A 27,842-nucleotide genomic window follows, 5' to 3' on the forward strand; every position below is an offset into this window, starting at 1 on the left:
CCGAGGGGAACTGGGAACAGGGTGACCGGGGAGGGGGAGGCTGTCCCGAGGGGCACTGGGAGCAGAGTGACCCGGGAGGGTGCAGGCTGTCCCGTGTGGCACTGGGAGCAGGGTGACCGGGGAGGGTGGAGGCTGTCCCGAGGGGCACTGGGAGCAGGGTGACCGGGGAGGGTGCAGGCTGTCCCGAGGGGCACTGGGAGCAGGGTGACCGGGGAGGGTGCAGGCTGTCCCCAGGGGCACTGGGAGCAGGGTGACCGGGGAGGGTGCAGGCTGTCCCGAGGGGCACTGGGAGCAGGGTGACCGGGGAGGGTGCAGGCTGTCCCGAGGGGCACTGGGAGCAGGGTGACCGGGGAGGTGGAGGCTGTCCCGAGGTGCACTGGGAGCAGGGTAACCGGGGAGGGTGCAGGCTGTCCCGAGGGGCACTGGGAGCAGGGTGACCAGGGAGGTGCAGGCTGTCCCGAGGGGCACTGGGAGCAGGGTGACCGGGGAGGGTGCAGGCTGTCCCGAGGGGCACTGGGAACAGGGCGACCGGGGAGGGTGCAGGCTGTCCCGAGGAGCACTGGGAGCAGGGTGACCGGGGAGGTGGAGGCTGTCCCGAGGGGCACTGGGAGCAGGGTGACCGGGGAGGGTGCAGGCTGTCCCGAGCGGCACTGGGAGCAGGGTGACCGGGGAGGGTGCAGGCTGTCCCGAGGGGCACTGGGAGCAGGGTGACCGGGGAGGGTGCAGGCTGTCCCGAGTGGCACTGGGAGCAGGGTGACCGGGGAGGGTGCAGGCTGTCCCGAGGGGCACTGGGAGCAGGGTGACCGGGGAGGGTGCAGGCTGCCCCGAGGGGCACTGGGAGCAGGGTGACCGGGGAGGGTGCAGGCTGTCCCGAGTGGCACTGGGTGCAGGGTGACCGGGGAGGGTGCAGGCTGTCCCGAGGGGCACTGGGAGCAGGGTGACCGGGGAGGGTGCAGGCTGTCCCGAGGGGCACTGGGAGCAGGGTGACCGGGGAGGGTGCAGGCTGTCCCGAGGGGCACTGGGAGCAGGGTGACCGGGGAGGGTGCAGGCTGTCCCGAGGGGCACTGGGTGCAGGGTGACCGGGGAGGGAGCAGGCTGTCCTGAGGGGCACTGAGAGCAGGGTGACCGGGGAGGGTGGAGGCTGTCCCGAGGGGCACTGGGAGCAGGGTGACCGGGGAGGGTGCAGGCTGTCCCGAGGGGCACTGGGAGCAGGTTGACCGGGGAGGGTGCAGGCTGTCCAGAGGGGCACTGGGAGCAGGGTGACCGGGGAGGGTGCAGGCTGTCCCGAGGGGCACTGGGAGCAGGGTGACCGGGGAGGGTGCAGGCAGTCCCGAGGGGCACTGGGAGCAGGGTGACCGGGGAGGGTGCAGGCTGTCCCGAGGGGCACTGGGAACAGGGCGACCGGGGAGGGTGCAGGCTGTCCCGAGGAGCACTGGGAGCAGGGTGACCGGGGAGGTGGAGGCTGTCCCGAGGGGCACTGGGAGCAGGGTGACCGGGGAGGGTGCAGGCTGTACCGAGCGGCACTGGGAGCAGGGTGACCGGGGAGGGTGCAGGCTGTCCCGAGGGGCACTGGGAGCAGGGTGACCGGGGAGGGTGCAGGCTGTCCCGAGTGGCACTCGGAGCAGGGTGACCGGGGAGGGTGCAGGCTGTCCCGAGGGGCACTGGGAGCAGGGTGACCGGGGAGGGTGCAGGCTGCCCCGAGGGGCACTGGGAGCAGGGTGACCGGGGAGGGTGCAGTCTGTCCCGAGTGGCACTGGGTGCAGGGTGACCGGGGAGGGTGCAGGCTGTCCCGAGGGGCACTGGGAGCAGGTTGACCGGGGAGGGTGCAGGCTGTCCAGAGGGGCACTGGGAGCAGGGTGACCGGGGAGGGTGCAGGCTGTCCCGAGGGGCACTGGGAGCAGGGTGACCGGGGAGGGTGCAGGCAGTCCCGAGGGGCACTGGGAGCAGGGTGACCGGGGAGGGTGCAGGCTGTCCCGAGGGGCACTGGGAGCAGGGTGACCGGGGAGGGTGCAGGCTGTCCCGAGGGGCACTGGGAGCAGGGTGACCGGGGAGGGTGCAGGCTGTCCCGAGGGGCACTAGGAGCAGGGTGACCGGGGAGGGTGCAGTCTGTCCCGAGGGGCACTGGGAGCAGGGTGACCGGGGAGGGTGCAGGCTGTCCCGAGGAGCACTGGGAGCAGGGTGACCGGGGAGGGTGCAGGCTGTCCCGAGGGGCACTGGGAGCAGGGTGACCGGGGAGGGTGCAGGTTGTCCCGAGGGGCACTGGGAGCAGGGTGACCGAGGAGGGTGCAGGCTGTCCCGAGGGGCACTGGGAGCAGGGTGACCGGGGAGGGTGTTGGCTGTCCCGAGGGGCACTGGGAGCAGGGTGACCGGGGAGGGTGGAGGCTGTCCCGAGGGGCACTGGGAGCAGGGTGACCGGGGAGGGTGCAGGCTGTCCCGAGTGGCACTGGGAGCAGGATGTCCGGGGAGCTGGAGGCTGTCCCGAGGGGTACTGGGAGCAGGGTGACCGGGGAGCTGGAGGCTGTCCCGAGGGGTACTGGGAGCAGGGTGTCCGGGGAGGTGCAGGCTGTCCCGAGGGGCACTGGGAGCAGGGTGACCGGGGAGTTGGAGGCTGTCCCGAGGGGCACTGGGAGCAGGGTGACCGGGGAGGGTGAAGGCTGTCCCGAGGGGAACTGGGAACAGGGTGACCGGGGAGGGGGAGGCTGTCCCGAGGGGCACTGGGAGCAGAGTGACCGGGGAGGTGGAGGCTGTCCCGAGGGGCACTGGGAGCAGGGTGACCGGGGAGGGTGCAGGCTGTCCCGAGGGGCACTGGGAGCAGAGTGACCGGGGGGGTGGAAGGCTGTCCCGAGGGGAACTGGGAGCAGGGTGACCGGGGAGGGTGCAGGCTGTCCCGAGGGGCACTGGGAGCAGGGTGACCGGGGAGGAGGAAGGCTGTCCCGGGGGGCACTGGGAGCAGTGTGACCGGGGAGGGTGCAGGCTGTCCCGAGGGGCACTGGGAGCAGAGTGACCGGGGACTTTGAGGCTGTCCCGTGTGGCACTGGGAGCAGGGTGACCGGGGAGGGTGGAGGCTGTCCCGAGGGGCACTGGGAGCAGGGTGACCGGGGAGGGTGCAGGCTGTCCCCAGGGGCACTGGGAGCAGTGTGACCGGGGAGGGTGCAGGCTGTCCCGAGGGGTACTGGGAGCAGAGTGACCCGGGAGGGTGCAGGCTGTCCCGTGTGGCACTGGGAGCAGGGTGACCGGGGAGGGTGGAGGCTGTCCCGAGGGGCACTGGGAGCAGGGTGACCGGGGAGGGTGCAGGCTGTCCCGAGGGGCACTGGGAGCAGGGTGACCGGGGAGGGTGCAGGTTGTCCCGAGGGGCACTGGGAGCAGGGTGACCGAGGAGGGTGCAGGCTGTCCCGAGGGGCACTGGGAGCAGGGTGACCGGGGAGGGTGTTGGCTGTCCCGAGGGGCACTGGGAGCAGGGTGACCGGGGAGGTGGAGGCTGTCCCGAGGGGCACTGGGAGCAGGGTGACCGGGGAGGGTGCAGGCTGTCCCGAGGGGCACTGGGAGCAGGGTGACCGGGGAGGGTGCAGGCTGTCCCGAGGGGCACTGGGAGCAGGGTGACCGGGGAGGGTGCAGGCTATCCCGAGGGGCACTGGGAGCAGGGTGACCGGGGAGGGTGCAGGCTGTCCCCAGGGGCACTGGGAGCAGGGTGACCGGGGAGGGTGCAGGCTGTCCCCAGGGGCACTGGGAGCAGGGTGACCGGCGAGGGTGCAGGCTGTCTCGAGGGGCACTGGGAGCAGGGTGACCGGGGAGGGTGCAGGCTGTCCCGAGGGGCACTGGGAGCAGGGTGACCGGGGAGTGTGCAGACTGTCCCGAGGGGCACTGGGAGCAGGATGACCGGGGAGGGTGCAGGCTGTCCCGAGGGGCACTGGGTGCAGGGTGACCGGGGAGGGTGCAGGCTGTCCCGAGGAGCACTGGGAGCAGGGTGACCGGGGAGGGTGCAGGCTGTCCCGAGGAGCACTGGGAGCAGGGTGACTGGGGAGGGTGCAGGCTGTCCCGAGGAGCACTGGGAGCAGGGTGACCGGGGAGGTGGAGGCTGTCCCGAGGTGCACTGGGAGCAGGGTAACCGGGGAGGGTGCAGGCTGTCCCGAGGGGCACTGGGAGCAGGGTGACCAGGGAGGTGCAGGCTGTCCCGAGGGGCACTGGGAGCAGGGTGACCGGGGAGGGTGCAGGCTGTCCCGAGGGGCACTGGGAACAGGGCGACCGGGGAGGGTGCAGGCTGTCCCGAGGAGCACTGGGAGCAGGGTGACCGGGGAGGTGGAGGCTGTCCCGAGGGGCACTGGGAGCAGGGTGACCGGGGAGGGTGCAGGCTGTCCCGAGCGGCACTGGGAGCAGGGTGACCGGGGAGGGTGCAGGCTGTCCCGAGGGGCACTGGGAGCAGGGTGACCGGGGAGGGTGCAGGCTGTCCCGAGTGGCACTGGGAGCAGGGTGACCGGGGAGGGTGCAGGCTGTCCCGAGGGGCACTGGGAGCAGGGTGACCGGGGAGGGTGCAGGCTGCCCCGAGGGGCACTGGGAGCAGGGTGACCGGGGAGGGTGCAGTCTGTCCCGAGTGGCACTGGGTGCAGGGTGACCGGGGAGGGTGCAGGCTGTCCCGAGGGGCACTGGGAGCAGGTTGACCGGGGAGGGTGCAGGCTGTCCAGAGGGGCACTGGGAGCAGGGTGACCGGGGAGGGTGCAGGCTGTCCCGAGGGGCACTGGGAGCAGGGTGACCGGGGAGGGTGCAGGCAGTCCCGAGGGGCACTGGGAGCAGGGTGACCGGGGAGGGTGCAGGCTGTCCCGAGGGGCACTGGGAGCAGGGTGACCGGGGAGGGTGCAGGCTGTCCCGAGGGGCACTGGGAGCAGGGTGACCGGGGAGGGTGCAGGCTGTCCCGAGGGGCACTAGGAGCAGGGTGACCGGGGAGGGTGCAGTCTGTCCCGAGGGGCACTGGGAGCAGGGTGACCGGGGAGGGTGCAGGCTGTCCCGAGGAGCACTGGGAGCAGGGTGACCGGGGAGGGTGCAGGCTGTCCCGAGGGGCACTGGGAGCAGGGTGACCGGGGAGAGTGCAGGCTGTCCCGAGGAGCACTGGGAGCAGGGTGACCGGGGAGGGTGCAGGCTGTCCCGAGGGGCACTGGGAGCAGGGTGACCGGGGAGGTGGAGGCTGTCCCGAGGTGCACTGGGAGCAGGGTAACCGGGGAGGGTGCAGGCTGTCCCGAGGAGCACTGGGAGCAGGGTGACCGGGGAGGTGGAGGCTGTCCCGAGGGGCACTGGGAGCAGGGTGACCGGGGAGGGTGCAGGCTGTCCCGAGCGGCACTGGGAGCAGGGTGACCGGGGAGGGTGCAGGCTGTCCCGAGGGGCACTGGGAGCAGGGTGACCGGGGAGGGTGCAGGCTGTCCCGAGTGGCACTGGGAGCAGGGTGACCGGGGAGGGTGCAGGCTGTCCCGAGGGGCACTGGGAGCAGGGTGACCGGGGAGGGTGCAGGCTGCCCCGAGGGGCACTGGGAGCAGGGTGACCGGGGAGGGTGCAGGCTGTCCCGAGTGGCACTGGGTGCAGGGTGACCGGGGAGGGTGCAGGCTGTCCCGAGGGGCACTGGGAGCAGGTTGACCGGGGAGGGTGCAGGCTGTCCAGAGGGGCACTGGGAGCAGGGTGACCGGGGAGGGTGCAGGCTGTCCCGAGGGGCACTGGGAGCAGGGTGACCGGGGAGGGTGCAGGCTGTCCCGAGGGGCACTGGGAGCAGGGTGACCGGGGAGGGTGCAGGCTGTCCCGAGGGGCACTGGGTGCAGGGTGACCGGGGAGGGAGCAGGCTGTCCTGAGGGGCACTGGGAGCAGGGTGACCGGGGAGGGTGGAGGCTGTCCCGAGGGGCACTGGGAGCAGGGTGACCGGGGAGGGTGCAGGCTGTCCCGAGGGGCACTGGGAGCAGGTTGACCGGGGAGGGTGCAGGCTGTCCAGAGGGGCACTGGGAGCAGGGTGACCGGGGAGGGTGCAGGCAGTCCCGAGGGGCACTGGGAGCAGGGTGACCGGGGAGGGTGCAGGCTGTCCCGAGGGGCACTGGGAGCAGGGTGACCGGGGAGGGTGCAGGCTGTCCCGAGGGGCACTGGGAGCAGGGTGACCGGGGAGGGTGCAGGCTGTCCCGAGGGGCACTGGGAGCAGGGTGACCGGGGAGGTGGAGGCTGTCCCGAGGTGCACTGGGAGCAGGGTAACCGGGGAGGGTGCAGGCTGTCCCGAGGAGCACTGGGAGCAGGGTGACCGGGGAGGTGGAGGCTGTCCCGAGGGGCACTGGGAGCAGGGTGACCGGGGAGGGTGCAGGCTGTCCCGAGGGGCACTGGGAGCAGGTTGACCGGGGAGGGTGCAGGCTGTCCAGAGGGGCACTGGGAGCAGGGTGACCGGGGAGGGTGCAGGCAGTCCCGAGGGGCACTGGGAGCAGGGTGACCGGGGAGGGTGCAGGCTGTCCCGAGGGGCACTGGGAGCAGGGTGACCGGGGAGGGTGCAGGCTGTCCCGAGGGGCACTGGGAGCAGGGTGACCGGGGAGGGTGCAGGCTGTCCCGAGGGGCACTGGGAGCAGGGTGACCGGGGAGGTGGAGGCTGTCCCGAGGTGCACTGGGAGCAGGGTAACCGGGGAGGGTGCAGGCTGTCCCGAGGAGCACTGGGAGCAGGGTGACCGGGGAGGTGGAGGCTGTCCCGAGGGGCACTGGGAGCAGGGTGACAGGGGAGGGTGCAGGCTGTCCCGAGCGGCACTGGGAGCAGGGTGACCGGGGAGGGTGCAGGCTGTCCCGAGGGGCACTGGGAGCAGGGTGACTGGGGAGGGTGCAGGCTGTCCCGAGTGGCACTGGGAGCAGGGTGACCGGGGAGGGTGCAGGCTGTCCCGAGGGGCACTGGGAGCAGGGTGACCGGGGAGGGTGCAGGCTGCCCCGAGGGGCACTGGGAGCAGGGTGACCGGGGAGGGTGCAGGCTGTCCCGAGTGGCACTGGGTGCAGGGTGACCGGGGAGGGTGCAGGCTGTCCCGAGGGGCACTGGGAGCAGGGTGACCGGGGAGGGTGCAGGCTGCCCCGAGGGGCACTGGGAGCAGGGTGACCGGGGAGGGTGCAGGCTGTCCCGAGGGGCACTGGGAGCAGGGTGACCGGGGAGGGTGCAGGCTGCCCCGAGGGGCACTGGGAGCAGGGTGACCGGGGAGGGTGCAGTCTGTCCCGAGTGGCACTGGGTGCAGGGTGACCGGGGAGGGTGCAGGCTGTCCCGAGTGGCACTGGGAGCAGGATGTCCGGGGAGCTGGAGGCTGTCCCGAGGGGTACTGGGAGCAGGGTGACCGGGGAGCTGGAGGCTGTCCCGAGGGGTACTGGGAGCAGGGTGTCCGGGGAGGTGCAGGCTGTCCCGAGGGGCACTGGGAGCAGGGTGACCGGGGAGGTGGAGGCTGTCCCGAGGGGCACTGGGAGCAGGGTGACCGGGGAGGGTGAAGGCTGTCCCGAGGGGAACTGGGAACAGGGTGACCGGGGAGGGGGAGGCTGTCCCGAGGGGCACTGGGAGCAGAGTGACCGGGGAGGTGGAGGCTGTCCCGAGGGGCACTGGGAGCAGGGTGACCGGGGAGGGTGCAGTCTGTCCCGAGGGGCACTGGGAGCAGAGTGACCGGGGGGGTGGAAGGCTGTCCCGAGGGGCACTGGGAGCAGGGTGACCGGGGAGGGTGCAGGCTGTCCCGAGGGGCACTGGGAGCAGGGTGACCGGGGAGGAGGAAGGCTGTCCCGGGGGGCACTGGGAGCAGTGTGACCGGGGAGGGTGCAGGCTGTCCCGAGGGGCACTGGGAGCAGAGTGACCGGGGACTTTGAGGCTGTCCCGTGTGGCACTGGGAGCAGGGTGACCGGGGAGGGTGGAGGCTGTCCCGAGGGGCACTGGGAGCAGGGTGACCGGGGAGGGTGCAGGCTGTCCCCAGGGGCACTGGGAGCAGTGTGACCGGGGAGGGTGCAGGCTGTCCCGAGGGGTACTGGGAGCAGAGTGACCCGGGAGGGTGCAGGCTGTCCCGTGTGGCACTGGGAGCAGGGTGACCGGGGAGGGTGGAGGCTGTCCCGAGGGGCACTGGGAGCAGGGTGACCGGGGAGGGTGCAGGCTGTCCCGAGGGGCACTGGGAGCAGGGTGACCGGGGAGGGTGCAGGCTGTCCCGAGGGGCACTGGGAGCAGGGTGACCGAGGAGGGTGCAGGCTGTCCCGAGGGGCACTGGGAGCAGGGTGACCGGGGAGGGTGTTGGCTGTCCCGAGGGGCACTGGGAGCAGGGTGACCGGGGAGGTGGAGGCTGTCCCGAGGGGCACTGGGAGCAGGGTGACCGGGGAGGGTGCAGGCTGTCCCGAGGGGCACTGGGAGCAGGGTGACCGGGGAGGGTGCAGGCTGTCCTGAGGGGCACTGGGAGCAGGGTGACCGGGGAGGGTGCAGGCTATCCCGAGGGGCACTGGGAGCAGGGTGACCGGGGAGGGTGCAGGCTGTCCCCAGGGGCACTGGGAGCAGGGTGACCGGGGAGGGTGCAGGCTGTCCCCAGGGGCACTGGGAGCAGGGTGACCGGCGAGGGTGCAGGCTGTCTCGAGGGGCACTGGGAGCAGGGTGACCGGGGAGGTGGAGGCTGTCCCGAGGGGCACTGGGAGCAGGGTGACCGGGGAGGGTGCAGGCTGTTCCGAGGGGCACTGGGAGCAGGGTGACCGGGGAGTGTGCAGGCTGTCCCGAGGGGCACTGGGAGCAGGATGACCGGGGAGGGTGCAGGCTGTCCCGAGGGGCACTGGGTGCAGGGTGACCGGGGAGGGTGCAGGCTGTCCCGAGGAGCACTGGGAGCAGGGTGACCGGGGAGGGTGCAGGCTGTCCCGAGGAGCACTGGGAGCAGGGTGACTGGGGAGGGTGCAGGCTGTCCCGAGGGGCACTGGGAGCAGGGTGACCGGGGAGCTGGAGGCTGTCCCGAGGTGCACTGGGAGCAGGGTAACCGGGGAGGGTGCAGGCTGTCCCGAGGGGCACTGGGAGCAGGGTGACCAGGGAGGTGCAGGCTGTCCCGAGGGGCACTGGGAGCAGGGTGACCGGGGAGGGTGCAGGCTGTCCCGAGGGGCACTGGGAACAGGGCGACCGGGGAGGGTGCAGGCTGTCCCGAGGAGCACTGGGAGCAGGGTGACCGGGGAGGTGGAGGCTGTCCCGAGGGGCACTGGGAGCAGGGTGACCGGGGAGGGTGCAGGCTGTCCCGAGCGGCACTGGGAGCAGGGTGACCGGGGAGGGTGCAGGCTGTCCCGAGGGGCACTGGGAGCAGGGTGACCGGGGAGGGTGCAGGCTGTCCCGAGTGGCACTGGGAGCAGGGTGACCGGGGAGGGTGCAGGCTGTCCCGAGGGGCACTGGGAGCAGGGTGACCGGGGAGGGTGCAGGCTGCCCCGAGGGGCACTGGGAGCAGGGTGACCGGGGAGGGTGCAGTCTGTCCCGAGTGGCACTGGGTGCAGGGTGACCGGGGAGGGTGCAGGCTGTCCCGAGGGGCACTGGGAGAAGGTTGACCGGGGAGGGTGCAGGCTGTCCAGAGGGGCACTGGGAGCAGGGTGACCGGGGAGGGTGCAGGCTGTCCCGAGGGGCACTGGGAGCAGGGTGACCGGGGAGGGTGCAGGCAGTCCCGAGGGGCACTGGGAGCAGGGTGACCGGGGAGGGTGCAGGCTGTCCCGAGGGGCACTGGGAGCAGGGTGACCGGGGAGGGTGCAGGCTGTCCCGAGGGGCACTGGGAGCAGGGTGACCGGGGAGGGTGCAGGCTGTCCCGAGGGGCACTGGGAGCAGGGTGACCGGGGAGGGTGCAGGCTGTCCCGAGGGGCACTGCGAGCAGGGTGACCGGGGAGGGTGCAGGCTGTCCCGAGGAGCACTGGGAGCAGGGTGACCGGGGAGGGTGCAGGCTGTCCCGAGGGGCACTGGGAGCAGGGTGACCGGGGAGGGTGCAGGCTGTCCCGAGGAGCACTGGGAGCAGGGTGACCGGGGAGGGTGCAGGCTGTCCCGAGGGGCACTGGGAGCAGGGTGACCGGGGAGGTGGAGGCTGTCCCGAGGTGCACTGGGAGCAGGGTAACCGGGGAGGGTGCAGGCTGTCCCGAGGGGCACTGGGAGCAGGGTGACCAGGGAGGTGCAGGCTGTCCCGAGGGGCACTGGGAGCAGGGTGACCGGGGAGGGTGCAGGCTGTCCCGAGGGGCACTGGGAACAGGGCGTCCGGGGAGGGTGCAGGCTGTCCCGAGGGGCACTGGGAGCAGGGTGACCGGGGAGGGTGCAGGCTGTCCCGAGGGGCACTGGGAGCAGGGTGACCGGGGAGGTGGAGGCTGTCCCGAGGGGCACTGGGAGCAGGGTGACCAGGGAGGTGAAGGCTGTCCCGGGGGGCACTGGGAGCAGGGTGACCGGGGAGGAGGAGGCTGTCCCGAGGGGCACTGGGAGCAGGGTGACCGGGGAGGGTGCAGGCTGTCCCGAGGGGCACTGGGAGCAGGGTGACCGGGGAGGTGGAGGCTGTCCCGAGGGGCACTGGGAGCAGTGTGACCGGGGAGGGTGCAGGCTGTCCCGAGGGGCACTGGGAGCAGGGTGACCGGCGAGGGTGCAGGCTGTCCCGAGGGGCACTGGGAGCAGTGTGACCGGGGAGGTGGAGGCTGTCCTGAGGGGCACTGGGAGCAGGGTGACCGGGGAGGGTGGAGGCTGTCCCGAGGGGAACTGGGAGCAGGGTGACCGGGGAGGGTGCAGGCTGTCCTGAGGGGCACTGGGAGCAGGGTGACCGGGGAGGGTGCAGGCTGTCCCGAGGGGCACTGGGAGCAGGGTGACCGGGGAGGGTGCAGGCTGTCCCGAGGGGCACTGGGAGCAGGGTGACCGGTGAGGAGGAAGGCTGTCCCGAGGGGCACTGGGAACAGGGTGACCGGGGAGGAGGAAGGCTGTCCCGAGGGGCACTGGGAGCAGGGTGACCGGGGAAGGTGCAGGCTGTCCCGAGGGGCACTGGGAGCAGGGTGACCGGGGAGGAGGAAGGCTGTCCCGAGGGGCACTGGGAGCAGGGTGACCGGGGAGGAGGAAGGCTGTCCCGAGGGGCACTGGGAGCAGGGTGACCGGGGAGGGTGCAGGCTGTCCCGAGGGGAACTGGGAGCAGGGTGACCGGGGAGGGTGCAGGCTGTCCCGAGGGGCACTGGGAGCAGGGTGACCGGGGATTGTGCAGGCTGTCCCGAGGGGCACTGGGAGCAGGGTGACCGGGGAGGGTGCAGGCTGTCCCGAGGGGCGCTGGGAGCAGGGTGACCGGGGAGGGTGAAGGCTGTCCCGAGGGGCGCTGGGAGCAGGGTGACCGGGGAGGGAGCAGGCTGTCCCGAGGGGCACTGGGAGCAGGGTGACCGAGGAGGGTGCAGGCTGTCCCGAGGGGCACTGGGAGCAGGTTGACTGGGGATGTGGAGGCTGTCCCGAGGGGCACTGGGAGTAGGGTGACCGGGGAGGGTGCAGGATGTCCCGAGGGGCACTGGGAGCAGGGTGACCGGGGAGGGTGCAGGCTGTCCCGAGGGGCACTGGGAGCAGGGTGACCGGGGAGGGTGCAGGCTTGTCCCGAGGGGCACTGGGAGCAGGGTGACCGGGGAGGGTGCAGTCTGTCCCGAGGGGCACTGGGAGCAGGGTGACCGGGGCGGGTGCAGGCTGTCCCGAGGGGCACTGGGAGCAGGGTTTCCGGGGAGGTGGAGGCTGTCCCGAGGGGCACTGGGAGCAGGGTGACCGGGGAGGTGGAGGCTGTACCGAGGGGCACTGGGAGCAGGGTGATCGGGGAGGTGGGGGCCGTTCCGTGAGGCTCTGGGTCTAGGGTGAGCAGCGAGGGTCGACGTCATCCCGAGGGGATCTGCGGGCTGAGTGACCGGGGAGGGTGGAGGTGTTTTCTGAGGGGCTCCCGGTGCTGCGGGACATGGGAGACGAGGACAGGGTCCATTCAGTGCTGTTCCATATTTTAGGGTGACCGGGGAGGGAAGGTTCCTCCCACAGATGTTCAGGTGCAGGGTGAGGGCTGGGGAGGGTGGGGAGGGTGGGGAGGGTGGGAAGGGAGGGCCCTCCCCAGAGGGATCTCATGCACAGTTACTGGGTGGAGCCAGGTCCCTTCCACCAGGGTCCGGTGACTGGGGGGTGATAGTCTCTTACCTGCATCTTCTTGCTGCTGATAATGGCCAGGTACCCCTGCAGCTGGATGCAGGCCTCTCCACTCTGCTCCCAGCTCTGGCTGACGTTACTGAACAGGAAGCAGCTCCTGCCGAACAGGATCCAGCCCGGGTCGCAGATCCTGGTGGGGCACTCTGCAGGAGGAACAGGCGGGGATCAGTCAGGGGCTCCATAGACACACTCTGTGGGAGGGGCAGAAGGACGGCCAGCAGTCAGGACCGTTGCACAACACCCAGATAGGTAAGACCCCTGCTCCTGATGGAACGCATCCCAGGGTACTGAAAGAAATGGCAGGAATGTTGGTGATGATTTACCAATGTTCTCCGGACTCTCTGCAGGTCCCGGTGGATTGGAAGACAGTGTCTGTCGCGACACTGTTCAAAAAGGGATGTAGGCAGAGGGCAGTGATCTCTAGGTCTGTTAGTTTAACGTCTGTTGATGGGATAATGATTGAAGCTTATCATTAAAGAAGAAATAGCGAACCAGAGAGCCATGGAACACTACGTCACAGCACAGGCCCCTCAGTCCTCCATGTTGTGCCAACCCATATAATTCCTAAAAAAAGTACTAAACCCACACTACCCCATAACCCTCCATTTTCTTTCATCTATGTGCCTGTCCAAGAGGCTCTTAAATACCCCTAATGTTTTAGCCTTCACCACCATCCCTGGCAAGTCATTCCAGGCACTCACAACCCTCTATGTAAAAAACTTACCCCTGATGATCTGGAAAGAAATGGATCTATCAGTCAAATGCAGCATGGATTCTGCAAAGGCAGGTCCCGTTTGACAAACTTACTGGAGTTTTTTTTAGGATAGAATAGGTGCATTGGACAGAGGGGATCAGGTGGATGTTATTTACTTGGATTTTCAGAAGGCGTTTGATAAAATGCCACATCAAAGACTTATCCATGAGATAAGGACGTATGGAGCTGGGGTGATGTATTAGCATGGATAGAGGATTGGCTAATGAATAGAAAGCAGAGATTGGGATACACGGGTGTTACTCTGGTTGGCAATCAGTGGTGAGTGGTGAGCCGCAGGGGTCGGTGTTGGGCCCACAACTGTTCATGATGTACATGAACAATCTGGAAGAGGGAATGAATGTGGTGTGTCTAAGTTTGCTGATGACACTAAATTGAGTGGAAAAGCAAATTGTGCAGAAGGTATGGAGAACCTGCAGGGAGATAGAGATGGGTTAAGTGAGTGGGCAAGGGTCAGGCAGATGGAGTACAATGTCGGTAAATAAGAAGTCATCCGCTTTGGGAGAAAAAATGGAAACAGATTATTAATTAAATAGTAAAAGATTGCAGCAGGCTGCTGTGCGGAGGGACTGGGGAGTGTATGTGCATGAATCACAAAAGGCTGGTTTGCAGGAGCAGCGGGCTATCAAGAAGGCAAGTTGACCTTCATTGCTGGAGGGATTGAATTTAAGAGCAGGGTGGTTATGCTGCAACTGTACAATGTACGGGTGAGGCTGCACTGGAGTACTGCGTGCAGTTCTGGTCTCCTAACTTGAGGAAGGATAGACTGGCTTTGGAGGTGGTGCAGGAGAGGCTCACCAGGTAGATTTCAGAGATTTTAGACTATGAGGAGAGATTGAGTTGCTGGGACAGTACTTGCTGCAATTCAGAAGAATGAGAGGAGATCTTACAGAAACATATAAAATCATGAAAGGGATAGATAATACAGAGGAAGGAAAGTTGTCTCCACTGGCAGGTGAGACTAGAACGAGGAGACATTGCCTCGAGATTCAGGGGAGTAGATTTAAGACAGAGATGAGGAGGAACTGCTTTTCCCAGAGAATGGTGAATCTGTGGAATTCTCTACCCAATGAAGCAGTGGAGGCGACCTGAGTAAATATATTTCAGACAAGGTTGGATAGATTTCTGCATGATAGGGAATTAAGGGTGATGGGGAAAAGGCAGTTTGGAGGAGATGAGTCCAAGGCCAGATCAGCCATGACCTTATTGAATGGTGGAGCAAGCTCGACAGGCCAGATCGCCGACTTCTGCTCCGATTTCTTATCTGCTGATGCTAGTCCGAACAGACTTCCACCTGACCCACTGAGCTGACAGACCCTTCACCAGGCAGCGACGGGCCAGACCAGGTCCATCCCCGTGAAAAGAGTTCAGTGATCTATAGAGCAAGTCAATTTCCCAGTTAAGGTCGACAAACCTCCACAGACAGATGATTCCACAGCTATGGGTCATGGTCTATCAAGCCGATCTTTTCCCAGCAGAGAGTCAAATGAAGGTCTAGGAATCCATACCAACCCACAACGACAGGCAGACCGGTCTCTGCTCCGTGCCCACATCAAAAAGAAGGGCTGGGTGGAATGTAGACCCAATATAAACCACTATGAGGGGTTGAGTGTCACCATGTCTGGTCCTCACTCCGGTGAGGGGTCGAGTGTCACCACGTCTGGTCCTCAACCCGGAGAGGGGTTGAGTGTCACCATGTCTGGTCCTCACCCCGGTGAGGGGTCGAGTGTCACCACGTCTGGTCCTCAACCCGGTGAGGGGTCGAGTGACACCACGTCTGGTCCTCACCCCGGTGAGGGGTCGAGTGTCACCACGTCTGGTCCTCACCCCGGTGAGGGGTCGAGTGTCACCACGTCTGGTCCTCAACCCGGTGAGGGGTCGAGTGTCACCACGTCTGGTCCTCACCCCGATGAGGGGTCGAGTGTCACCACGTCTGGTCCGGTGAGGGGTCGAGTGTCACCACGTCTGGTCCTCAACCCGGTGAGGGGTCGAGTGTCACCACGTCTGGTCCTCACCCCGGTGAGGGGTCGAGTGTCACCACGTCTGGTCCGGTGAGGGGTCGAGTGTCACCACGTCTGGTCCGGTGAGGGGTCGAGTGTCACCACGTCTGGTCCGGTGAGGGGTCGAGTGTCACCACGTCTGGTCCTCACCCCGATGAGATGTCGAGTGTCACCACGTCTGGTCCGGTGAGGGGTCGAGTGTCACCACGTCTGGTCCGGTGAGGGGTCGAGTGTCACCACTTCTGGTCCGGTGAGGTGTCGAGTGTCACCATGTCTGGTCCTCACTCCGGTGAGGGGTCGAGTGTCACCACGTCTGGTCCGGTGAGGGGTCGAGTGTCACCACGTCTGGTCCTCAACCCGGTGAGGGGTCGAGTGTCACCACGTCTGGTCCTCACCCCGATGAGGGGTCGAGTGTCACCACGTCTGTCCGGTGAGGGGTCGAGTGTCACCACTTCTGGTCCTCAACCCGGAGAGGGGTCGAGTGTCACCACGTCTGGTCCGGTGAGGGGTCGAGTGTCACCACTTCTGGTCCAGTGAGGGGTCGAGTGTCACCACGTCTGGTCCGGTGAGGGGTTGAGTGTCAGCACGTCTGGTCCGGTGAGGTGTCGAGTGTCAGCATGTCTGGTCCTCAACCCGGTGAGGGGTCGAGTGTCACCACGTCTGGTCCGGTGAGGGGTCGAGTGTCACCACGTCTGGTCCGGTGAGGGGTCGAGTGTCACCACGTCTGGTCCTCAACCCGGTGAGGGGTCGAGTGTCACCACGTCTGGTCCGGTGAGGGGTCGAGTGTCACCACGTCTGGTCCGGTGAGGTGTCGAGTGTCACCACTTCTGGTCCGGTGAGGGGTCGAGTGTCACCACGTCTGGTCCGGTGAGGGGTCGAGTGTCACCACGTCTGGTCCGGTGAGGGGTCGAGTGTCACCACGTCTGGTCCTCACCCCGATGAGGGGTCGAGTGTCACCACGTCTGGTCCGGTGAGGTGTCGAGTGTCACCACTTCTGGTCCTCACCCCGGTGAGGGGTCGAGTGTCACCACGTCTGGTCCTCACCCCGATGAGGGGTCGAGTGTCACCACGTCTGGTCCGGTGAGGGGTCGAGTGTCACCACGTCTGGTCCGGTGAGGGGTCGAGTGTCACCACTTCTGGTCCTCACCCCGGTGAGGGGTCAAGTGTCACCACGTCTGGTCCGGTGAGGGGTCGAGTGTCACGACGTCTGGTCCGGTGAGGTGTCGAGTGTCACCACTTCTGGTCCTCAACCCGGTGAGGGGTCGAGTGTCACCACGTCTGGTCCTCACCCCGGTGAGGGGTCGAGTGTTACCACGTCTGGTCCGGTGAGGGGTCGAGTGTCACCACTTCTGGTCCTCACCCCGGTGAGGGGTCGAGTGTCACCACGTCTGGTCCGGTGAGGGGTCGAGTGTCACCACGTCTGGTCCGGTGAGGGGTCGACTGTCATCACGTCTGGTCCGGTGAGGGGTCGAGTGTCACCACGTCTGGTCCTCACCCCGGTGAGGGGTCGAGTGTCACCACGTCTGGTCCTCACCCCGGTGAGGGGTCGAGTGTCACCACGTCTGGTCCGGTGAGGGGTCGAGTGTCACCACGTCTGGTCCTCACCCCGGTGAGGGGTCGAGTGTCACCACGTCTGGACCGGTGAGGGGTCGAGTGTCACCACGTCTGGTCCGGTGAGGGGTCGAGTGTCACCACGTCTGGTCCTCAACCCGGTGAGGGGTCGAGTGTCACCACGTCTGGTCCGGTGAGGGGTCGAGTGTCACCACGTCTGGTCCGGTGAGGTGTCGAGTGTCACCACTTCTGGTCCGGTGAGGGGTCGAGTGTCACCACGTCTGGTCCGGTGAGGGGTCGAGTGTCACCACGTCTGGTCCGGTGAGGGGTCGAGTGTCACCACGTCTGGTCCTCACCCCGATGAGGGGTCGAGTGTCACCACGTCTGGTCCGGTGAGGTGTCGAGTGTCACCACTTCTGGTCCTCACCCCGGTGAGGGGTCGAGTGTCACCACGTCTGGTCCTCACCCCGATGAGGGGTCGAGTGTCACCACATCTGGTCCGGTGAGGGGTCGAGTGTCACCACGTCTGGTCCGGTGAGGGGTCGAGTGTCACCACTTCTGGTCCTCACCCCGGTGAGGGGTCAAGTGTCACCACGTCTGGTCCGGTGAGGGGTCGAGTGTCACGACGTCTGGTCCGGTGAGGTGTCGAGTGTCACCACTTCTGGTCCTCAACCCGGTGAGGGGTCGAGTGTCACCACGTCTGGTCCGGTGAGGGGTCGAGTGTCACCACGTCTGGTCCGGTGAGGGGTCGAGTGTCACCACGTCTGGTCCGGTGAGGGGTCGAGTGTCACCACGTCTGGTCCGGTGAGGTGTCGAGTGTCACCACGTCTGGTCCTCACCCCGGAGAGGGGTCGAGTGTCACCACTTCTGGTCCTCACCCCGGAGAGGGGTCGAGTGTCACCACGTCTGGTCCGGTGAGGGGTCGAGTGTCACCACTTCTGGTCCTCACCCCGGAGAGGGGTCGAGTGTCACCACGTCTGGTCCGGTGAGGGGTCGAGTGTCACCACGTCTGGTCCGGTGAGGGGTCGACTGTCATCACGTCTGGTCCGGTGAGGGGTCGAGTGTCACCACGTCTGGTCCTCACCCCGGTGAGGGGTCGAGTGTCACCACGTCTGGTCCTCACCCCGGTGAGGGGTCGAGTGTCACCACGTCTGGTCCGGTGAGGGGTCGAGTGTCACCACGTCTGGTCCTCACCCCGGTGAGGGGTCGAGTGTCACCACGTCTGGACCGGTGAGGGGTCGAGTGTCACCACGTCTGGTCCTCACCCCGGAGAGGGGTCGAGTGTCCCACGTCTGGTCCGGTGAGGGGTCGAGTGTCACCACGTCTGGTACGGTGAGGGGTCGAGTGTCACCACGTCTGGTCCTCACCCCGGTGAGGGGTCGAGTGTCACCACGTCTGGACCGGTGAGGGGTCGAGTGTCACCACGTCTGGTCCGGTGAGGGGTCGAGTGTCACCACGTCTGGTCCTCAACCCGGTGAGGGGTCGAGTGTCACCACGTCTGGTCCGGTGAGGGGTCGAGTGTCACCACGTCTGGTCCGGTGAGGTGTCGAGTGTCACCACTTCTGGTCCGGTGAGGGGTCGAGTGTCACCACGTCTGGTCCGGTGAGGGGTCGAGTGTCACCACGTCTGGTCCGGTGAGGGGTCGAGTGTCACCACGTCTGGTCCTCACCCCGATGAGGGGTCGAGTGTCACCACGTCTGGTCCGGTGAGGTGTCGAGTGTCACCACTTCTGGTCCTCACCCCGGTGAGGGGTCGAGTGTCACCACGTCTGGTCCTCACCCCGATGAGGGGTCGAGTGTCACCACATCTGGTCCGGTGAGGGGTCGAGTGTCACCACGTCTGGTCCGGTGAGGGGTCGAGTGTCACCACTTCTGGTCCTCACCCCGGTGAGGGGTCAAGTGTCACCACGTCTGGTCCGGTGAGGGGTCGAGTGTCACGACGTCTGGTCCGGTGAGGTGTCGAGTGTCACCACTTCTGGTCCTCAACCCGGTGAGGGGTCGAGTGTCACCACGTCTGGTCCGGTGAGGGGTCGAGTGTCACCACGTCTGGTCCGGTGAGGGGTCGAGTGTCACCACGTCTGGTCCGGTGAGGGGTCGAGTGTCACCACGTCTGGTCCGGTGAGGTGTCGAGTGTCACCACGTCTGGTCCTCACCCCGGAGAGGGGTCGAGTGTCACCACTTCTGGTCCTCACCCCGGAGAGGGGTCGAGTGTCACCACGTCTGGTCCGGTGAGGGGTCGAGTGTCACCACTTCTGGTCCTCACCCCGGAGAGGGGTCGAGTGTCACCACGTCTGGTCCGGTGAGGGGTCGAGTGTCACCACGTCTGGTCCGGTGAGGGGTCGACTGTCATCACGTCTGGTCCGGTGAGGGGTCGAGTGTCACCACGTCTGGTCCTCACCCCGGTGAGGGGTCGAGTGTCACCACGTCTGGTCCTCACCCCGGTGAGGGGTCGAGTGTCACCACGTCTGGTCCGGTGAGGGGTCGAGTGTCACCACGTCTGGTCCTCACCCCGGTGAGGGGTCGAGTGTCACCACGTCTGGACCGGTGAGGGGTCGAGTGTCACCACGTCTGGTCCTCACCCCGGAGAGGGGTCGAGTGTCACCACGTCTGGTCCGGTGAGGGGTCGAGTGTCACCACGTCTGGTCCGGTGAGGGGTCGAGTGTCACCACTTCTGGTCCTCACCCCGGTGAAGGGTCGAGTGTCACCACGTCTGGTCCGGTGAGGGGTCGAGCGTCACCACGTCTGGTCCGGTGAGGGGTCGAGTGTGACCACATCTGGTCCTCACCCCGATGAGGGGTCGAGTGTCACCACGTCTGGTCCTCACCCCGGAGAGGGGTCGAGTGTCACCACGTCTGGTCCGGTGAGGGGTCGAGTGTCACCACTTCTGGTCCTCACCCCGGTGAGGGGTCGAGTGTCACCACGTCTGGTCCGGTGAGGGGTCGAGTGTCACCACGTCTGGTCCGGTGAGGGGTCGAGTGTCACCACGTCTGGTCCTCACCCCGGTGAGGGGTCGAGTGTCACCACGTCTGGTCCGGTGAGGGGTCGAGTGTCACCACGTCTGGTCCTCACCCCGGTGAGGGGTCGAGTGTCACCACGTCTGGTCCGGTGAGGGGTCGAGTGTCACCACGTCTGGTCCTCACCCCGGTGAGGGGTCGAGTGTCACCACGTCTGGTCCGGTGAGGGGTCGAGTGTCACCACGTCTGGTCCTCACCCCGGTGAGGGGTCGAGTGTCACCACGTCTGGTCCGGTGAGGGGTCGAGTGTCACCACGTCTGGTCCTCACCCCGATGAGGGGTCGAGTGTCATCACGTCTGGTCCGGTGAGGGGTCGAGTGTCACCACGTCTGGTCCTCACCCCGGAGAGGGGTCGAGTGTCACCACGTCTGGTCCGGTGAGGGGTCGAGTGTCACCACGTCTGGTCCGGTGAGGGGTCGAGTGTCACCACGTCTGGTCCTCACCCCGGAGAGGGGTCGAGTGTCACCACGTCTGGTCCGGTGAGGGGTCGAGTGTCACCACTTCTGGTCCTCACCCCGGTGAGGGGTCGAGTGTCACCACGTCTGGTCCTCACCCCGATGAGGGGTCGAGTGTCACCACGTCTGGACCGGTGAGGGGTCGAGTGTCACCACTTCTGGTCCTCACCCCGGTGAGGGGTCGAGTGTCACCACGTCTGGTCCGGTGAGTGGTCGAGTGTCACCACTTCTGGTCCTCACCCCGATGAGGGGTCGAGTGTCACCACGTCTGGTCCGGTGAGGGGTCGAGTGTCACCACGTCTGGTCCTCAACCCGGTGAGGGGTCGAGTGTCACCACGTCTGGTCCGGTGAGGGGTCGAGTGTCACCACGTCTGGTCCGGTGAGGGGTCGAGTGTCACCACGTCTGGACCGGTGAGGGGTCGAGTGTCACCACGTCTGGTCCGGTGAGGGGTCGAGTGTCACCACGTCTGGTCCTCAACCCGGTGAGGGGTCGAGTGTCACCACGTCTGGTCCGGTGAGGGGTCGAGTGTCACCACGTCTGGTCTGGTGAGGGGTCGACTGTCACCACGTCTGGTCCTCACCCCGATGAGGGGTCGAGTGTCACCACTTCTGGTCCGGTGAGGGGTCGAGTGTCACCACTTCTGGTCCTCACCCCGATGAGGGGTCGAGTGTCACCACGTCTGGTCCTCACTCCGGTCCGGGGTCGATTGTCACCACGTCTGGTCCTCACCCCGGAGAGGGGTCGAGTGTCACCACGTCTGGTCCGGTGAGGGGTCGAGTGTCACCACGTCTGGTCCGGTGAGGGGTCGAGTGTCACCACGTCTGGTCCGGTGAGGGGTCGAGTGTCACCATGTCTGGTCCTCACCCCGGTGAGGAGTCGAGTGTCACCACGTCTGGTCCTCAACCCGGTGAGGGGTCGAGTGTCACCACGTCTGGTCCGGTGAGGGGTCGAGTGTCACCACGTCTGGTCCTCAACCCGGTGAGGGGTCGAGTGTCACCACGTCTGGTCCGGTGAGGGGTCGAGTGTCACCACGTCTGGTCCTCACCCCGGAGAGGGGTCGAGTGTCACCACGTCTGGTCCTCACCCCGGTGAGGGGTCGAGTGTCACCACGTCTGGTGCGGTGAGGGGTCGAGTGTCACCACGTCTGGACCGGTGAGGGGTCGACTGTCATCACGTCTGGTCCTCACTCCGGTGAGGGGTCGAGTGTCACCACGTCTGGTCCGGTGAGGGGTCGAGTGTCACCACGTCTGGTCCTCACCCCGGAGAGGGGTCGAGTGTCACCACGTCTGGTCCTCACCCCGGTGAGGGGTCGAGTGTCACCACGTCTGGTCCGGTGAGGGGTCGAGTGTCACTACGTCTGGACCGGTGAGGGGTCGACTGTCATCACGTCTGGTCCTCACTCCGGTGAGGGGTCGAGTGTCACCACGTCTGGTCCTCACCCCGGTGAGGGGTCGAGTGTCATCACTTCCAGTCCGGTCCAGTGAGGGGTCGAGTGTCACCACGTCTGGTCCTCACCCCGGTGAGGGGTCGAGTGTCACCACGTCTGGTCCGGTGAGGGGTCGAGTGTCACCACTTCTGGTCCGGTGAGGGGTCGAGTGTCGCCACGTCTGGTCCGGTGAGGGGTCGAGTGTCACCACGTCTGGTCCTCACCCCGGTGAGGGGTCGAGTGTCACCATGTCTGGTCCTCACCCCGATGAGGGGTCGAGTGTCACCACGTCTGGTCCTCACCCCGATGAGGGGTCGAGTGTCACCACGTCTGGTCCTCACCCCGGTGAGGGGTCGAGTGTCACCACGTCTGGTCCGGTGAGGGGTCGAGTGTCACCACGTCTGGTCCGGTGAGGGGTCGAGTGTCACCACGTCTGGTCCGGTGAGGGGTCGAGTGTCACCACGTCTGGTCCGGTGAGGGGTCGAGTGTCACCACGTCTGGACCGGTGAGGGGTCGACTGTCATCACGTCTGGTCCTCACTCCGGTCCGGGGTCGATTGTCACCATGTCTGGTGCTCAACCCGGTGAGGGGTCGAGTGTCACCACTTCTGGTCCTCACCCCGATGAGGGGTCGAGTGTCACCACGTCTGGTCCTCACCCCGGTGAGGGGTCGAGTGTCACCACGTCTGGTCCGGTGAGGGGTCGAGTGTCACCACGTCTGGTCCGGTGAGCGGTCGAGTGTCACCACGTCTGGTCCGGTGAGGGGTCGAGTGTCACCACGTCTGGTCCGGTGAGGGGTCGAGTGTCACCACGTCTGGACCGGTGAGGGGTCGACTGTCATCACGTCTGGTCCTCACTCCGGTCCGGGGTCGATTGTCACCATGTCTGGTCCTCAACCCGGTGAGGGGTCGAGTGTCACCACGTCTGGTCCGGTGAGGGGTCGAGTGTCACCATGTCTGGTCCTCAACCCGGTGAGGGGTCGAGTGTCACCACGTCTGGTCCTCACCCCGGTGAGGGGTCGAGTGTCACCACGTCTGGTCCGGTGAGGGGTCGAGTGTCACCACGTCTGGTCCTCAACCCGGTGAGGGGTCGAGTGTCACCACGTCTGGTCCGGTGAGGGGTCGAGTGTCACCATGTCTGGTCCTCAACCAGGTGAGGGGTCGAGTGTGACGACGTCTGGTCCGGTGAGGGGTCGAGTGTCACCATGTCTGGTCCTCAACCCAGTGAGGGGTCGAGTGTCACCATGTCTGGTCCTCAACCCAGTGAGGGGTCGAGTGTCACCACGTCTGGTCCGGTGAGGGGTCGAGTGTCACCATGTCTGGTCCTCAACCCGGTGAGGGGTCGAGTGTCACCATGTCTGGTCCTCAACCCGGTGAGGGGTCGAGTGTCACCACGTCTGGTCCGGTGAGGGGTCGAGTGTCACCACGTCTGGTCCGGTGAGGGGTCGATTGTCACCATGTCTGGTCCTCAACCCGGTGAGGGGTCGAGTGTCACCACGTCTGGTCCGGTGAGGGGTCGAGTGTCACCACGTCTGGTCCTCACCCCGGTGAGGGGTCGAGTGTCACCACGTCTGGTCCGGTGAGGGGTCGAGTGTCACCACGTCTGGACCGGTGAGGGGTCGAGTGTCACCACGTCTGGTCCGGTGAGGGGTCGAGTGCCACCACGTCTTGTCCGGTGAGGTGTCGAGTGTCACCACGTCTGGTCCGGTGAGGGGTCGAGTGTCACCACGTCTGGTCCGGTGAGGTGTCGAGTGTCACCACGTCTGGTCCTCACTCCGGAGAGGGGTCGAGTGTCACCACGTCTGGTCCGGTGAGGGGTCGAGTGTCACCACTTCTGGTCCTCACCCCGGTGAGGGGTCGAGTGTCACCACGTCTGGTCCGGTGAGGGGTCGAGTGTCACCACGTCTGGTCCTCACCCCGATGAGGGGTCGAGTGTCACCACGTCTGGTCCGATGAGGGGTCGAGTGTCACCATGTCTGGTCCTCAACCCGGTGAGGGGTCGAGTGTCACCACGTCTGGTCCTCACCCCGGTGAGGGGTCGAGTGTCACCACGTCTGGTCCGGTGAGGGGTCGAGTGTCACCACGTCTGGTCCTCAACCCGGTGAGGGGTCGAGTGTCACCACGTCTGGTCCGGTGAGGGGTCGAGTGTCACCATGTCTGGTCCTCAACCCGGTGAGGGGTCGAGTGTGACGACGTCTGGTCCGGTGAGGGGTCGAGTGTCACCATGTCTGGTCCTCAACCCAGTGAGGGGTCGAGTGTCACCATGTCTGGTCCTCAACCCGGTGAGGGGTCGAGTGTCACCACGTCTGGTCCGGTGAGGGGTCGAGTGTCACCATGTCTGGTCCTCAACCCGGTGAGGGGTCGAGTGTCACCATGTCTGGTCCTCAACCCGGTGAGGGGTCGAGTGTCACCACGTCTGGTCCGGTGAGGGGTCGAGTGTCACCACGTCTGGTCCGGTGAGGGGTCGATTGTCACCATGTCTGGTCCTCAACCCGGTGAGGGGTCGAGTGTCACCACGTCTGGTCCGGTGAGGGGTCGAGTGTCACCACGTCTGGTCCTCACCCCGGTGAGGGGTCGAGTGTCACCACGTCTGGTCCGGTGAGGGGTCGAGTGTCACCACGTCTGGACCGGTGAGGGGTCGAGTGTCACCACGTCTGGTCCGGTGAGGGGTCGAGTGCCACCACGTCTGGTCCGGTGAGGTGTCGAGTGTCACCACGTCTGGTCCGGTGAGGGGTCGAGTGTCACCACGTCTGGTCCGGTGAGGTGTCGAGTGTCACCACGTCTGGTCCTCACCCCGGAGAGGGGTCGAGTGTCACCACGTCTGGTCCGGTGAGGGGTCGAGTGTCACCACTTCTGGTCCTCACCCCAGTGAGGGGTCGAGTGTCACCACGTCTGGTCCGGTGAGGGGTCGAGTGTCACCACGTCTGGTCCTCACCCCGATGAGGGGTCGAGTGTCACCACGTCTGGTCCGATGAGGGGTCGAGTGTCACCACGTCTGGTCCTCACCCCGGTGAGGGGTCGAGTGTCATCACTTCCAGTCCGGTCCGGTGAGGGGTCGAGTGTCACCACGTCTGGACCGGTGAGGGGTCGAGTGTCACCACGTCTGGTCCTCACTCCGGTGAGGGGTCGAGTGTCACCACGTCTGGTCCTCACCCCGGTGAGGGGTCGAGTGTCATCACTTCCAGTCCGGTCCGGTGAGGGGTCGAGTGTCACCACGTCTGGTCCTCACCACGTGAGGGGTCGAGTGTCACCACGTCTGGTCCGGTGAGGGGTCGACTGTCATCACGTCTGGTCCGGTGAGGGGTCGAGTGTCACCACGTCTGGTCCGGTGAGGGGTCGAGTGTCACCACGTCTGGTCCGGTGAGGGGTCGAGTGTCACCACGTCTGGTCCGGTGAGGGGTCGAGTGCCACCACGTCTGGTCCGGTGAGGTGTCGAGTGTCACCACGTCTGGTCCGGTGAGGGGTCGAGTGTCACCACGTCTGGTCCGGTGAGGTGTCGAGTGTCACCACGTCTGGTCCTCACCCCGGAGAGGGGTCGAGTGTCACCACGTCTGGTCCGGTGAGGGGTCGAGTGTCACCACTTCTGGTCCTCACCCCGGTGAGGGGTCGAGTGTCACCACGTCTGGTCCGGTGAGGGGTCGAGTGTCACCACGTCTGGTCCGGTGAGGGGTCGATTGTCACCATGTCTGGTCCTCAACCCGGTGAGGGGTCGAGTGTCACCACGTCTGGTCCGGTGAGGGGTCGAGTGTCACCACGTCTGGTCCTCACCCCGGTGAGGGGTCGAGTGTCACCACGTCTGGTCCGGTGAGGGGTCGAGTGTCACCACGTCTGGACCGGTGAGGGGTCGAGTGTCACCACGTCTGGTCCTCACTCCGGTGAGGGGTCGAGTGTCACCACGTCTGGTCCTCACCCCGGTGAGGGGTCGAGTGTCATCACTTCCAGTCCGGTCCGGTGAGGGGTCGAGTGTCACCACGTCTGGTCCGGTGAGGGGTCGAGTGTCACCACTTCTGGTCCTCACCCCGGTGAGGGGTCGAGTGTCACCACGTCTGGTCCTCACCCCGGTGAGGGGTCGAGTGTCACCACGTCTGGTCCGGTGAGGGGTCGAGTGTCACCACGTCTGGTCCGGTAAGGGGTCGAGTGTCACCACGTCTGGTCCGGTGAGGGGTCGAGTGTCACCACGTCTGGTCCGGTGAGGGGTCGAGTGTCACCACGTCTGGACCGGTGAGGGGTCGACTGTCATCACGTCTGGTCCTCACCCCGGTGAGGGGTCGAGTGTCACCATGTCTGGTCCTCAACCCGGTGAGGGGTCGAGTGTCACCACGTCTGGTCCGGTGAGGGGTCGAGTGTCACCATGTCTGATCCTCAACCCGGTGAGGGGTCGAGTGTCACCACGTCTGGTCCTCACCCCGGTGAGGGGTCGAGTGTCACCACGTCTGGTCCGGTGAGGGGTCGAGTGTCACCACGTCTGGTCCTCAACCCGGTGAGGGGTCGAGTGTCACCACGTCTGGTCCGGTGAGGGGTCGAGTGTCACCATGTCTGGTCCTCAACCCGGTGAGGGGTCGAGTGTCACCATGTCTGGTCCTCAACCCGGTGAGGGGTCGAGTGTCACCACGTCTGGTCCGGTGAGGGGTCGAGTGTCAACACGTCTGGTCCTCAACCCGGTGAGGGGTCGAGTGTCACCACGTCTGGTCCGGTGAGGGGTCGAGTGTCACCACGTCTGGTCCTCACCCCGGAGAGGGGTCGAGTGTCACCACGTCTGGTCCTCACCCCGGAGAGGGGTCGAGTGTCACCACGTCTGGTCCGGTGAGGGGTCGAGTGTCACCACGTCTGGTCCGGTGAGGGGTCGAGTGTCACCACGTCTGGACCGGTGAGGGGTCGAGTGTCACCACGTCTGGTCCTCACTCCGGTGAGGGGTCGAGTGTCACCACGTCTGGTCCTCACCCCGGTGAGGGGTCGAGTGTCATCACTTCCAGTCCGGTCTGGTGAGGGGTCGAGTGTCACAACGTCTGGTCCTCACCACGGTGAGGGGTCGAGTGTCACCACGTCTGGTCCGGTGAGGGGTCGACTGTCATCACGTCTGGTCCGGTGAGGTGTCGAGTGTCACCACGTTTGGTCCGGTGAGGGGTCGAGTGTCACCACGTCTGGTCCGGTGAGGGGTCGAGTGTCACCACGTCTGGTCCGGTGAGGGGTCGAGTGCCACCACGTCTGGTCCGGTGAGGTGTCGAGTGTCACCACGTCTGGTCCGGTGAGGGGTCGAGTGTCACCACGTCTGGTCCGGTGAGGTGTCGAGTGTCACCACGTCTGGTCCTCACCCCGGAGAGGGGTCGAGTGTCACCACGTCTGGTCCGGTGAGGGGTCGAGTGTCACCACTTCTGGTCCTCACCCCGGTGAGGGGTCGAGTGTCACCACGTCTGGTCCGGTGAGGGGTCGAGTGTCACCACGTCTGGTCCTCACCCCGATGAGGGGTCGAGTGTCACCACGTCTGGTCCGGTGAGGGGTCGAGTGTCACCACGTCTGGTCCTCACCCCGGTGAGGGGTCGAGTGTCACCACGTCTGGACCGGTGAGGGGTCGAGTGTCACCACGTCTGGTCCGGTGAGGGGTCTAGTGTCACCACGTCTGGTCCGGTGAGGGGTCGAGTGTCACCACTTCTGGTCCTCACCCCGGTGAGGGGTCGAGTGTCACCACGTCTGGACCGGTGAGGGGTCGAGTGTCACCACTTCTGGTCCTCACCCCGGTGAGGGGTCGAGTGTCACCACGTCTGGTCCGGTGAGGGGTCGAGTGTCACCACGTCTGGTCCTCACCCCGATGAGGGGTCGAGTGTCACCACGTCTGGTCCGGTGAGGGGTCGAGTGTCACCACGTCTGGTCCTCACCCCGGTGAGGGGTCGAGTGTCACCACGTCTGGTCCGGTGAGGGGTCGAGTGCCACCACGTCTGGTCCGGTGAGGGGTCGAGTGCCACCACGTCTGGTCGGGTGAGGGGTCGAGTGCCACCACGTCTGGTCCGGTGAGGGGTCGAGTGTCACCACGTCTGGTCCGGTGAGGGGTCGAGTGTCACCACGTCTGGTCCGGTGAGGGGTCGAGTGTCACCACGTCTGGTCCGGTGAGGGGTCGAGTGTCACCACGTCTGGACCGGTGAGGGGTCGAGTGTCATCACGTCTGGTCCTCACTCCGGTCCGGGGTCGAGTGTCACCACGTCTGGTCCGGTGAGGGGTCGAGTGTCACCACTTCTGGTCCTCACCCCGGTGAGGGGTCGAGTGTCACCACGTCTGGTCCGGTGAGGGGTCGAGTGTCACCACGTCTGGACCGGTGAGGGGTCGAGTGTCACCACGTCTGGTCCTCACTCCGGTGAGGGGTCGAGTGTCACCACGTCTGGTCCTCACCCCGGTGAGGGGTCGAGTGTCATCACTTCCAGTCCGGTCCGGTGAGGGGTCGAGTGTCACCACGTCTGGTCCTCACCACGGTGAGGGGTCGAGTGTCACCACGTCTGGTC

At 66.5% G+C, this 27,842-nt stretch overlaps 1 protein-coding gene across 3 annotated transcripts in view; it reads right to left on the reverse strand.

Annotated features, from left to right (window-relative positions):
• Positions 1-27,842, reverse strand: part of LOC132389145 (C-type lectin domain family 10 member A-like) — a 124,422-nt gene that overhangs the window by 84,617 nt on the left and 11,963 nt on the right. For all 3 annotated transcript variants that reach the window (XM_059961602.1, XM_059961600.1, XM_059961601.1), the window contains exon 5: positions 12,128-12,279. In XM_059961602.1, the coding sequence (XP_059817585.1) occupies positions 12,128-12,279 (152 nt within the window). The remainder of the gene's footprint in view (positions 1-12,127; positions 12,280-27,842) is intronic.

This window comes from Hypanus sabinus, unplaced genomic scaffold, assembly GCF_030144855.1.
Source record: "Hypanus sabinus isolate sHypSab1 unplaced genomic scaffold, sHypSab1.hap1 scaffold_483, whole genome shotgun sequence".
Taxonomy (NCBI): Eukaryota; Metazoa; Chordata; class Chondrichthyes; order Myliobatiformes; family Dasyatidae; genus Hypanus; species Hypanus sabinus.